General features: G+C 46.7%; 1 protein-coding gene across 1 annotated transcript in view; it reads left to right on the top strand.

Moving 5' to 3' along the window:
• Nucleotides 1–6375: 6375 nt before the first annotated feature.
• The window catches only part of TMTC1 (transmembrane O-mannosyltransferase targeting cadherins 1), a 141014-nt gene continuing 133822 nt past the window's right edge, over nucleotides 6376–13567 (top strand). Inside the window, exon 1 of the mRNA XM_066549630.1 lies at nucleotides 6376–6683. Coding sequence (XP_066405727.1) covers nucleotides 6376–6683 — 308 coding nt within the window. The remainder of the gene's footprint in view (nucleotides 6684–13567) is intronic.

Genomic DNA, 13567 nt, shown 5'->3' with positions numbered 1-13567 from the left:
TCATATTCCTTTCGCAGTAGCTTTTATGGAAACTTTCACCCTCCTCAAATTACAGTGACTCCATGTGGCTTATTCTACAATACAGAGTTTAATATTTGTGCTAAAATTTATTCCAGCTGTTGCTAATAATGGAGATATGAATAATAATATTACAGAGAGTCTTGACTGGACTTGGTGCAGATTTATTAATTTGTAATTTTTCCATCCTAAACCCAAATATTAAAAAATGTATGAAAAGAAAGAAAGGTAATTGCAACCACTGGCTTCTACTTCACCATGATGAAATTGAGCTTGCCTGGTAATCAGAGAATAAATGTAGAGATTTCCTGATTTTATCCAACAGTCTGATTTTACCAGACCTTTTGCAGTCAATGCAATTCAATCAAATGTAGGGATGCCAGAAGATCTTTTGTATAAATCAGTTACTTTTGGGAGAGAACTGCTGCTGCATTCCAGCTCAGAGATTCACAGAAAACAAAACTAACTGAATCTGAATGGGGAACAGACTCAGGGGCTTTAACCTCTGCTTTTATTTTGACATATGAACTTTCAAGAGACAATTGCATTGGGGAACCTACAGCCAACTCTGAAGACTGATTATAGGGTAAATTAACTGTTTCAGTACAGTCCAAAATGCCTCCTTTATCTCACCAAAATCAGGTTTATCTTCTAAATCCAATGTCTCCCTACAGGAGCAATATGAATCCCAACTACTAAATATTGATCAGAGTGTCTTACCCTGCACTTGACCTCAGCATCCAGCAGTACAGCCACATGACAATTTACACCTGTCCTTGCACAGCCTCGTGGGAAGCATGCGGTGTCTGAGTTACCAATGACCATTTCTTGGGAAAGTTATCCTTTTAAAGCAACTTCTCTCTAGCAAGGTTTTCTTTAAACACACATTCTGCTTGGAAACAGTGCTCCAGGAAGAGTGAAAATGTCATCCAGCGCTATGCAATGTAAGTGAAAAAAAATGTTGGGTCATATAAGAATCCCTCATTTGCTTATCCAGAGGGTGGCCTATCTTGGGTTTTCCCTTTTTAATTTTTGTGGTTCTGAGTCATTAACTGATTTCCATGAAGTGCATAAAATTTCTTATAATACTGTCTTATAGTTAATCAGCAATAAATAGATGACTGTTGCAAATGATAACTCTTATGACTCAAACCCTATTGCCTGTACTTTTCCCTTGCTCTGCTGCAATAAAAAAGATCTGTCAGGCAAGGGCAAGGCTGAGGACTTTCTTTGGCTTTGGGAAACTTCTTCAATGCTTCCAGCAGAGGAAAAGTGCAGATCCATTCTAAGTAAGGAAAAAAAAATGCTTTTGCTCCTCCACTCCCTGTTTCATGGGTTTCTGAGCACCCAAGCCATGCACACAGAAATGGAAAGCACTGATCCCCTCAGCTGATGGATGAACCTGCTGGAGTGGAGAATCTCATCTGCCTATGCCATAGTCTGCCTCCTCTCAGGAGATGAAGAATCCAATTATTCTCATTACTGGGGCTTGTCCCACCTTTGTATTGTCCCTGACCTCTGAACTGAGATTACATAACCCAAGTCACTCTACCATTTGCTGGTAGTGTCAAATCATGGATGCTCCCTCTACTGTGGGTGCTCAAAGACTCTGAACAATCCTGCCCATAGACCAAGGCTTAAGTCAGGTCTCTTCAAAGGCAGAAAATGCATTTGTTGTATGAGCTGAAAAAGAGATTCCCTCTAATCCAGTAACAACTATGGCAAGCTTTTTCTGAGCTCGAAATCTCTCATTTTGCGCAAGCATATGAAACAGGTGACAAATGGATGTGAAAATGGGTCACAGAGGATTCTGTTACTTCCCATCTGTGTCAGGGGTGGGAAATGAGCATCCATGAGGATCCACCAGGCAGTGCTTATCATGTGATATCTTCTTATTGATATCCCTTGGTAAATACTGAGGGGGTGGAATTTTCAGGGCTGATATTTAGCACAGTCTGTGACTGGCATGGTGAGAAGGCTTGCTAGGGGGTTGTGGGCTGAACTTGAAATACTATATCCCCTTTGAAAAGGATAGGTCGTCCTGAGGATATTGGATTTCTTTGTCTCCTAAGGATCACAGGACCAAGGTACTAAGCTTTCCTCTCCTGCATGTTCTGGCTCTTGGCCACAGCTGAAAGTGAAAGCAAAAACATAGAACTTTCACTGGGCTTTAGGAAGAATTCACCAAAGAGAAACTTTCTGTTGCCTGAATAGACTTAGAAGCAATTTGATAAGAAGGAAAAAAGGATCGTAATTAGGATTTTCCCAGCAAATCTCAGTACAGCCTTTCACAGTTGCCTTGCTCCCAGTAACTCCAAAATGCAAATCCTACTTGACTAAACCAAATTATTCCTGCACTGAACCCCTTGGAGGGGTTCAGGCCCACATGGATTGCTGTCTGTCTCTCCAAAGCTCTTTGAGCACAGGCAACACACTGGATTTAGGATTCCTAATTTGTTTTTGACCATACAAACATAATCTGTATCCACTGAAGATTCTCTGTGTGGCAGATACAGAGTTTCATCCTGGGGCAACTGAAATGAATTGCAGTAACTGACTACAAGCAAAAATCAATTGGACCAGTTACCAAATGACTTCATTTAAATGTAAAATTATTTGCTCAGACAGCAAGAAACTATTTACATGTGCTACTTTTGAAATTTACCTCTAGCTATGACCATATGGTAATTTAACTTTTAAATTGTATTTACTGCATTCTTATACTTTAATCAGTCAATGCAAAGCTTGACTCTTCAGAACTCCGTGTTTAAGCTCGAAACTCAAAACATTTGCAGTTTCTCTCTGCCTTTGAGCAGTTGCAATTGTCAGATAATAGCAGATCAATCAGTGCTCAACCCTTTGAAGTGTATCTGCTCAAATGTGTCTCCTGCCTTGCATTGGCTGCCGTATGTTTTACTCCAAGTGGAGGCAAAACTTTCCTGCTTTGGAAGTAACGAGCTCTGCTCAATTAGCAGAGCAAGGATTTTTCGAGCATCGCACATAATTAGTTTCAAGGTCTCTAGTTTTAACAGCCATTTGTTAATCTTTTTTATATAGCTGGCACAAAACTTGTGAGTCAAATACAAGGAAGCAGGAAAATAGCTGGAGTACTTCAACTACACACAATTCCAGAAGCCAGCTCGGCTTTTCTGAGAAGCAATTTGGCTTCACATTTCAGAAGCAATGGCATGGTTACTTTAGGTAGAGAAAGAACCAAGGCTCACAGAAGAAGGAAATACATCTTATTAGATAACATATTTTTGGAAGTGACAAAGCAACTGTGGAGCAAATCATCCCATCTCTGTATTCTCTTCTTTCTCTCTCTCTCTCTCATCTCCCTCTGTGTCTATGCCTGCATGTATCTGTACAGATCTGACATTCAGAACACAGCAGTGTTCAGTATTTCTTCTGCTCTCTGAATTCTTTTTGCTGATGCTTTCTTTATAGGTGGACAGGACTTCTAGCAACAGACAACATCTTGAATTCAATCTGTGATGGTGACTGGTGCATGAAGAGGTAATGCTCCCCTTTGTGGAGAAAGTAGAGGATGATGTGTTAGTATTTCAGTGGGTCTTGGTGTGAAGAACAGGAGGTCTTCCTCACTGGCTGGCTGGAGCATTGCTTTGTCTCTTTCAGATGTTTGCTTGAGGGAAGAAAGGAAAGAACTGGTCTGTCTTGGAGAAGTGAGAATAGATTTTCTTGTCATGTAAGGACTTGGCAAATCAGTGTTGACTACATGTTATGCATAACATTTCAATAAACACATAAGAAACAGTTTAAAAATACATTGGGTTTTTCTCCATTGCAAAGTCTAGGTATGTGCCAGATAAAAGCCAATGGTCTGTGTAGGTGCCCTCCTAAAGAGTGTGAAGGGAAGGAGTTCTGAGGGGGTCAGAACTGCCATCTCTCTCTTTTTGGTGTTAATCAAGCGTGGTGGGTTATGGAAGAGAGCAGGATATTGTAGCTCTGTATTCATAAGCAACGTTATTTACTTCATGGAGTGTGCCTGTTGTACTGTGTGATGTTAGATGGCTGTGTATGATACTGTCAGAAGATATTGTCAGCAAATTCCTTGATGGGAAAATTATTTTCTATCACCTCTTCATAATTTGCTGGTTTAGAACTCTGCATTTTTGGTGAGCTTTTTGTAAAGAACTAATTAAGCTGAAGGAGTGGACAGCAGAGCTTGTGACAGAGCAGGGACATGTCCCACAGCCCTGGATAACAAATGGAGAGATCTGTCCCTGCCCATGTGCCAAGCTGCCTAGTGGCAGCCCTGGGCCCTGTTTTGTGGCAGGAGCAGGCTGTCAGTGGGCTGCCCCCAACCTGCGATGATGGGGAAGGACAGAAGGCTGCAAGACATCGATGAGAAAGGCTGTGAGGACTCTGATCCCTGGAGGTGAAGGACCAGAGGGACGGGGGTCTTGTTGGGAAGGACAGCCTGCTGAGGCCCAGCTGGGCTAGAGGATTGCAGATTTTGTTCAGCTGAGTAACTTAGAATTTCAAATATGACCTGCTGTCTACTGTAAGGCAATTTCAACCTTTAAATCTTACACATTGTTTTTGCTTTCAACAACATGACAGTCTATTCCTCTCTACCATTCCCCCCCCAAACACTACTTTAATTTATGTCAACAAAAAGTCCTGATCCCACCTCTTAGGCACGTGTGCAATAGTGAGGTTGTTTCCAGAGCTGCTGGGTCCTCGTGGGCTCTGGTACTTGAGTGCCTCTGGATACCAGGCTGTTTCTCTTCCTGTGCCTATGCACTGACTTTGGAGTCTAGGTTTGCGTGCCTAGGCTTTGAAACTTTGGTGAAAATGAAGACCAATATATTATCGTGAGTGGTCTCCCACTGCTGATGAAAACTCCACGCAGCCAGCTGCCTAAATCTCATCAGCTGCTTAAAGGGAAAGTTTGCATTAATGGTTCTGATTGTGGTGGAGTTTCCTTCTGTCCCGGATATAAACACACTGTCCTAGGCAGAGTTAACTGTTATTTTTAGCTATAACAAAAGTGCATCTGAAAAGCCTGCTCTGTTGCACTTGGAAAATACCAGACCACTCCAAGTGCCAAATAGGCTGGGGGAAAAAGCATTCCTGGAGCAGGCTTGCCCTGGACAGCCTGCATGAACTTTCCAAGGCTTCCGCTCCCCTCTCTTTCCCACACGGGAGCAGGCACGCTCACACGGGAGCAGCTGGGAGCTGCACAGGCTGCTGCTGAGCCCTGCCCAGTGCATCTTTGCTCAAGAACAAATTCAAAGTGCATCCAGGCTGTTATTCACCTAATTGAATCGAAGCCTCTTTGCCAAGCAGTGTTATTGCTTTGTTTGGTTATAGGCAGAAGGTTTTCTTTAAAGGGTAAAAGCCCATTAATAGAGTCCTTGTTTTTCTGGTTTTTGAAAAATCTGTGACTATGTAGTTTTCATAAATGGGTGAATAGATGATCTGACCATGGCCTTTCCTTAAATTATTGGGGCTTATCACTAACACAGGAAAGGTCATCCGTGGGAGGGTATAGACACATTACAGCTCTCAAACGATTTTGGAATAAAGACAGGAAATAGACCAGAATAGAGAAAACAAGTTCTGTGGCACGAACATGCCTTTTCCTCCAGCAGGACACAGTGGGGGACTGTTTGGCACAGCCGACGCCGCAGCGTGGAGGATGTGGCCCAGCACTGATGCCGTGGAGCAGCGTGGATGCGGTGCAGCAACAGCATCGGTAGCGGATCAGCATGCACGCTGTGGGTGCTGTGGAGCATCGTGGGTGCCGTGGAGCCGGCTGGGATGCTGCCGCCGGCCAGGTGAGCACGGTCCCCAGGGGAGCTGCGGAGGGGGCTGCCTGCAGGGGGGTTCGGAGGAGGCGCTGGCCCCAGGCGGCAGGACAGCCCTGCACGCCTCTCCTGAGAGAGCAGGGACAGCGGCGACCCCAGCGCCGCAGCGGGACTGCGCTCCCCGCCGCGGGCCGTGCCGGGCGCGTCCCCTCCGCGCTGTGCGGCGGGGCCGGCGCGGGCAGAGCGCCCCGCGGGCAGCGGGCACCGCGGGCAGAGCGCCCCGCGGGCAGAGCGCACCGCGCCGACGGGCTGAGGAGGTAGCGGCCGTGTGACAGCGCGGCAAGGAGCATGCGTGCGGGAGGGGGCGCGGGGGGGGAGGAGGAGGAGGAGGAGGAGGAAGAGGAGGAGAAGGGATGGCGCGGGGAGGCGGCCGCTGTTTATTTGCAGCCGGGCGGGCTGCGCCTCGGCAGAGCGCGAGTGGCCGGCGGCGGTCCCGCTGCCCGCCCCGCACCATGCGGGCGCCGCTGCCTCCCCGCGCCGCGGCGGCGGCGCAGCCGGGGCAGCCGGGGCCGAGCCCCGCGCCATGGTGACGGGCTCGGCGCGGGGCTCCCGCAGCCGGGACCGAGCCGCGCCGGCCCCCTGCCCGTCGGCGGGCGGGCGGCGCGGCGGGGCGGCGGCGGCGGCGGTGCTGGCGGGGCTGTGCGTCCTCTGCTACGGCAACTCCCTGCGGGGCGAGTTCGTGCACGACGACGTCTGGGCCATCGTGAACAACCCCGACGTGCGGGCGGCCGCCCCCGTGTCCGCCGCCTTCGCCAACGACTTCTGGGGCAAGCGCATGGCCGAGAACACCAGCCACAAGTCCTACCGGCCCCTCTGCGTCCTCACCTTCAAGTGAGTGTCGGCGGGGCGGGCGGGGGCTCCCCTCCGCACAGAGCCTCCCCGGCTCCGTGCCCGGGCGGACGGGGGCGGCCGGCCCCGGGTGGGGGTCAGGGGGAGCCCCCGGTCCCGCGCCCTCGGCTTCGTGATTCAGCATTTCTGCCCGGGGCTCTGCGGGACGGGGGCGGGCGGGGGCTCCACTGTCCTGCAGCCCGGCCCGGGGCAAGTTTTCCGGAGAAGGGGAGCGATGAGGCGACGCTCCGGAGGAGTGCGCCGCTCTCCCGGCAAGTGTCTCTCTTTGCCCGCCGTTTGGGAGCAGGTGGCGCCTCTTCCCCGGGCTGCGGGAGGGATAAAAGGGAAAACGGAGCGTTTCAGAAATCGCTTTTGGCTGGGGAAGGCGCTCACATGAATTCCTCGTGAGTTCCTCCTGTGCTTTATCTCGAGTACCTTTTCTCCGCAATTGAGTGATCGTGCCAGAAACTTCCCGCGTTGTGTTTTGAAACAGATCCGTAGTTATCCCTGCCTTTGTTCTTGGCGCTAAGTGGAGGGGGTCAGCCCCGCGGGTACCGCGCCGTTCCGCGCATCCCTCCTGGCAGCTGCCAGCCTCCCTTGTCAGCCGCGGAGTTGCAGCCTCCCTGCTTCAGATGTTCCTTCTCCGTGTACCGGGCGAAGTTGTTGAGGAGGAGTTTCGGTTTTACAGGAATAAAGGGAAGTTGAGAGGCAGTAAAGTGACAGCTACCTTCGCTAATCCTAGAAAGAAAACCTTCGCTGGCCTCTCTCCCCCAGGAGAAGAATTTGTGGCAAATCAGCTCAGTTACATACAGTTTGTCATTCTTTCCATTAGCTTGTTCTCTATTTAATTTATTCTGATGGAACATTAACGATGATGAATATTTAGCACATTTTAGCATTTAGAAATGATGCATGTGTTTGCAGAGAGCTGTGCTGGAGAGCTGGTGGTGTGGCTGAGTGATGTCTAGTGCTGGGTGATCGGTAGATGCTCATTACAAACTACAGCAGGTGTTTGGAATAAAGGGTATGTGCATTGGCAGGTCTGCCAGGGGGATGTGTTACCGGTTCCTGGTTCACTCTGCTGATTGAGTAACTCGTTAGCACACCGGATATATAAATAGAATTTCATGAATTTGTGGAAATTGAGTGTTTCTGTGAAGCAGGAGCAGTTTTGGGAAATGGAACGTCCCTTTGGCACTCCCGCAGAGCACTTGCTGCTCTGTGGTTGTAAAGGTGGACTTGGAGCCAAGAGCCATCAGTGTTGGCTGTCTGGGCACAGGCTGGCATGCTCCTCATAAAGGAAAGCTGAAGAGCACAGACCCTTGTAAGCTGGATTTTTTGGAACAAGTTTTGTACCTTCTCCTTGAAGGGCATCTCAGCCCATTTCTGTAAAGAGTGAGGTGGGAGTAGGTAGTTGCAGGCAGAGCTGGCTTTGTGCACACAGCGTGCCTTCTCTCTCCATCATGTGTCCAACCAAACTCTTGTAGTTTGGGGATCTATGTAACTAATCCATTCCTCCAGCAACACACCTGGGGGTAATTGGAGGGAAGAGTGAACGTGTGTGTATCACCACTGACCTCGTTGCACGCAGTATTAGTGCTGGAGTGCTGGACTTGGCCTCCTAGATCAGGTTGCAGGATTGAGATTGTGATGCTAATGAGCAAAAGGAACTTAAACTTTAATAACGAAATGGAAACTAAATGTTCTAGTTCCCATTTGTATGTACTTGAACTGGTTTTGCCTTTGCCGTTTAAAGGGGTGTGTGTCAAAAAAGGATGAAGTACTGTCTCTGCCTAGTCCTTTCTGGAAGGGAAATGACACTAATTTTGTGAACAAGATTTAATCCTCTCTGCTTATAATAACCATACAGCCAAGACACTGGGTCAAAGGCAGAGTCATTTGTTCACCACTTGGCATTGCATTTGGAATGGGGAAGGAATCGTTTGTCTTCCCTGGCTGCAGAGGGAGATGATATCCACTGTGTTCCAATTATCCTTCCAGCCTTCCAGTTTCCACATTCTTCCCATTTCAGTTCTACCAGTAGGGTGTCAGAGGAAGATGTTGAGAACGGGGTGGAGTGAATCCTCAGTGAAACCCAGTGCTTCCAAAGAAGCCTGGGGCAGCTTTTGCCAAGCAGCGCTGAACCTGTGGCTGAGCCGCCGTGCTCTGCTTGCCTGAGGCATCTGTCCCTGCCTTGCCCAGCAGGAGGTTGCTGCTTGCTCTCTGTCTTCCTGCAGAAGGAAAAAAAAGGATTTACCCTGATTCTCGTTAAAAGCTTAGCAGAAACTGATAGGTAACAGAATGGAAATGAACGTTGCTAATACTTTTGTTAGAATTTACTCCACCCACTTGAGATACTCGAGGAAATTTTGTGATGCGTGCAGGAAGGAGGGAAGAGAGGACCAAAGTATTCTGGTATCTTTATTGTTTCTAGATTTGCTTGTTTTATTTAATTTATCTTGTTGTGGTGCTAATTTGGTCAAATCCAAGGCATTTCAATAGCGGCATGAAACTTTATATCAGCCTAGTGGCTCTACTTCTCTTGCATGAAACTTTCATCTGTAAAGGCTTGTTTAGCATCTTGCTGCATTAAGATTAAAGCATCTGGGAGATCTCCAAACTGCCTGTACAGAACAGATGTGAAGGGTGGGCTGAAATTTATATCTACAGATTCATCAATCTACTGAAACTTTGTCTGTCTCTTTTCTGCCTTTTGTGGCTGTGAAAGTAAGAGGCAGGACTCAAAATGCCCTGTGGACTTCTCATTAGGCTGAACATATCCTACATATAAGCTACATATTCCTGAAATGATCTCAATTAAAAAAATTTATCACCCATCTGTCAGAAAAATCTGAAGCAGACATTGCTGAAATTGTGTAACAGTAGTGCAGTGTCCCTGATGAATTGGAAATCATAAGTGACAGTCCTCATTCCCGTAGACTAATGCTCTGGAGCCAAACAGTGAAAAGAGCTCAAGTATTTGACATTATTCACACTGGATCTGACAGTATGAATGATCAGAGGAAAAAAAGAGTGGCCCACTGGAACCATTAAGCAAAACTTAAAATATTCACAGAACTGCTGTACTGTTTTGTGTGGGTTAACATCAGAAGGGGGAAAAAGCCTCCATATGGACGGTTGAATTAAATAATGTCTGTTTTGTGTCTTTGAACTTCTCTTGCCTTTTCTCTTGACTTCTATAAAATAAAGGAATGCTGAATGAGTTGGTTCAGAAGCATTCCTATTACACATGGTTAGCTGTTAGGTCTAGCAGAACTCCTCATCTGCACAGGAGCTGAGATGGTAGGCAGTGGTTTTGCTTAGTCCTTCAGAAAAACTTACTTCATGCTCTCTTCTCCAGCTGCTATCACTTTGACTTACTTACCTGCAGGTGTTTTCTTCTCTAAGAAGTGATTCAATACACTTCTTTCTAAAGAAGGCAACTTCTTGGACTCAGAACATACTATCTTTTGGTGTCTTCCCTATAAAATGTTAAGATGAAAGGTAGAAAAAAAAAAGGCAAAAAAAGAGAACTGCCAGTTCTGTAATTCAATCAGGATTTATATTTAAACTGGGTGCTTTCTGTCTTACACCTTGCCTCCACTAACAGAAGTTCACTGAATCATTTATTCCCTCAGTAGCACTTCAGTTACTCCTTGTTTCCAGTGGTTTTGCAGAAATGCTTCTCAGCTGCTGAAGCAGAAGGTGCAATCCTCAATGCTGTCTCCCTTCCTCTTTCTCTTTCTGTCTGCCAAATCCCCATTTAGATAGATTCTCCAACCCAGAAACACAGGTGATGAAGATTTGGTGTAGTCAGCAGCACAGTGAAGGTACACAGTGATAGAAAATGATGAGGGTGAAGCCTTTCCAATCCCCTGTATGCCAAGATCAGATATGAGCCTCCTGGCTTGCAGGTGGCTGAGAAGTGAAGGCCCTGTGTGCTCAGCCTCGGTGGTGGTGCCAAGGCAGCTGCTGGTGAGGGATGTCTCAAGGAACAGCCCACCAGGGACAGAAGAAAAAGGTGGTGACACATCTAGGACACATGGCTGTGGGAGGATGGCATGGCAGGGAAGCACAGCAGATACCTGGTCTTCCCCAAAGGAGGTGGGAATGGTGTTCACTGGGAATGTGCCTGGCTCTCTGGGGAGGGTGTCAGAGTGTCCACTCCACTCCTTGTTGGAGGAGAGGAGCTGGAGGGGGAGTAAGCTGCAAAAGGGAATTTGAAAAGGCAAGAAAGACACAGTTTGTGCAGAGAGCCATCCTACTAGTACTCTAGCTGGGAAAAAAAATGAGGAAAAGGATAAATTAAAAAGTCTGGGCTGTGCTCAGGTGCTGACTGCAGCATGGGTAACCTTCCAGGTCTGCCCACCAAGGCTGCTAGCCACTGATGGCTTGGGTGTGTACCTGCCTGGGAAGTAAACAGGGCCCTTCAGCAGCAGCTCAGTATTCTGGGTTGGCATTGAGAGCCTCATGTGAGGCTCCAGTGCCTTTGGATCAAAGCCTTAAGTGAATGTGAACTTGGGTTAGAGGTAAATACAGAGCCAAAGAGAGAACTGATTCTATAACTCACTGTCAGCCTTCTGATCTATCTGGTTGTTTACAGCTGATCCTTCTGTTTTTTCAGCTGTATCAGTGGCATAAGTTTCAAGGACAGGGAGCTTAAGAGAACCAAAACAACCTGGGGAAGGAAAAAAGACCTTACATTTTCTTTGTTATTGATTTAATGCTATATTACAGTTTGACAGTGCAGGGTAATATAGTGGAGCTATAATGTGTCAGGTTAAATACACAGTGCACAAGTATTTTCTTCACTCTGAACATCACAATGTTTAAGATTGTGTCAGTATTTCTCTTGTACAGCTTAGTCTACTATTTCTACTCATGCTGTGGCATTCACTCTCCACACTGCTGCTTTGATACCTGCCATGAAATTGATGTAGTGCTGGTGTAGCCACACTGGAAGAGGTGGGCTTGGTGAAGAAAAGCAGATTCTTTTGTAAAACTGCTTGTGTTATAACTGGAATATACAGATACATCTCTAAGCACATAAGGATTTCTTTTGACCCAGAGCAGAATGCCTTACAGTGATTTTAGGTGTCTTCCAAAGCTTGGTGCCTCAAAGCTTGGGTTTTTCCCCCAGTTTCAGGTGCACAAAAAGTCTCCCTCACAAATGTAATTTTTGTAGCAGGTGTCTGATGTTTGTGGGCGTAAGTTTGGGCTGTGTTTCTCTGGGTTGCTTGCACTCCCTGGAAGGAGGACAGGCTCCTGTGGAGGGTGGGGGGAGGCTCCCTGCCCAGGGATGGGGATGCAGACCTGGCTGGGGTCCATGCTGTCATGCTGCTTGCAGAGGTGAGGATTTGCTCGGTAGGAGAGGTGTGTACAAAGCATGAAGGAGTCTGCCTTCACATTTTGTCAGCCCTGAATAAAATTTGCCTGTCTCTTGAATTTAAAGCCTTTTATGAGAGAAAGAGTTCTCTAATGCCCCTGAACAACTTGGCTGAGGTGGATGCAGTCACGCTTATCTTTGCTGCTTGCTTCAGTAGTGTCTTGTCTCTATTTAACACCTACCAATTCCTGGAGATTTTCTCTCATTGGGCATTCTGTTCCTCTTGCACCAGTGTCACCATTAATTTTCTTTGCCCATCTTTTAGCTAAAAGTCTCAGCTTTTGACCAGCCTTCTTGCCCACAGGAGCATCCTTGTCAATACTCTTTAGAGTCCCTGAAAATAAAGTACTCTGCCTGCTGCTGGTTACCTAAAGGCATTTCTCTGCATTTCCTCGCTCTGTTTCTGACTGCTTTCCTGGGCTTTCTCTTTAAGGTCTCACAGTCTTAAAGAAAGAAAGGGAAAAGAAAAAAGGGTGTCCTCTTTTCGCTCACTATACCTTTTTTTTTACCTTTTTTCTTTGCAAGTTAGAATGGCATTTCCTTCATGGTCTTCAACTTATTTCAAACTGACTTCATATTTGGTGAAGAACTGTTACATCCAGTTTGAAATACTGTCTTTAGGACTAATAACTTTATACTAGATTTTGGTTTCTATTGCTTTCTCTTCTTGATGATTGACTGTCTTAGCTTGGTTTTGATCACGTCTCATCCCTTTTTCTCTCCACACTTTGATGGATGGCTGCTGAAGAGGTTCATGAGATGTTCGTTTCCTCAGTTCTTGCTGAGGTGCTACTTATGAATATTTTTTAAGACAAACTGCATTTTGTTCACTCTCTAGATAAAATGACACCTGGTTTGTAATTTTGTTGCTTGCCATCATCTGGATTTTTCTCTTCTTTTAGTTTACCAAGGCCCATCATAAGAACGATTTGCTTTCTTCTGGATTTCTTTTCTTCTACTCAGTTTACCAAGGCCCCTTGTGGGTGCAAACCTAAAGCTGTGTGAGTGGTGCCCTTGTTATTTGCAACACAGGAATGATCATCAAACCACACTTGCTGAGGTTTTACCAGAAAATTCTGCCCTGGCACATTTGCCACCTTCAAGGTGCTGCTTCTTCCCAGTCTAATTGAGATTTCTTTTTTCTTTCCCTACCCCTGCTGGAAAGGAATAAGCTGCTCTGAATGCCTGCACTTAACTCTGCTCTGTAAGGGATGACTCCTGTGCTCTGAGGCAGTGGCTGGAGGTGGGAATTGATGCAGCCTCTGCCTTGTCACCCATTGCCATCCCAGCAAACCAAGGACCAAGCCTTTTAAGCCTTATTGTCCATTTAATTCTCAGGCATTGTACTGTACTGTGGGAAGATTATCAGCACAAATCAGCACCAAGTGCTCTTGCTCTTTGTGGTAGAAACTGGCCATTGCAGGAACACCAGTGCAAAGGGGCTTATTTCCTGTTTGCTGCTACAGGTTTTTCATTAATCTTTGAGCTGTTTCCACATAGA

The sequence above is a fragment of the Molothrus aeneus genome, chromosome 5, assembly GCF_037042795.1.
Source record: "Molothrus aeneus isolate 106 chromosome 5, BPBGC_Maene_1.0, whole genome shotgun sequence".
Classification (NCBI taxonomy): Eukaryota; Metazoa; Chordata; class Aves; order Passeriformes; family Icteridae; genus Molothrus; species Molothrus aeneus.
The sequence above is the reverse complement of the archived record's forward strand: the minus strand, read 5'-3'. Positions and strand labels throughout refer to the sequence as shown.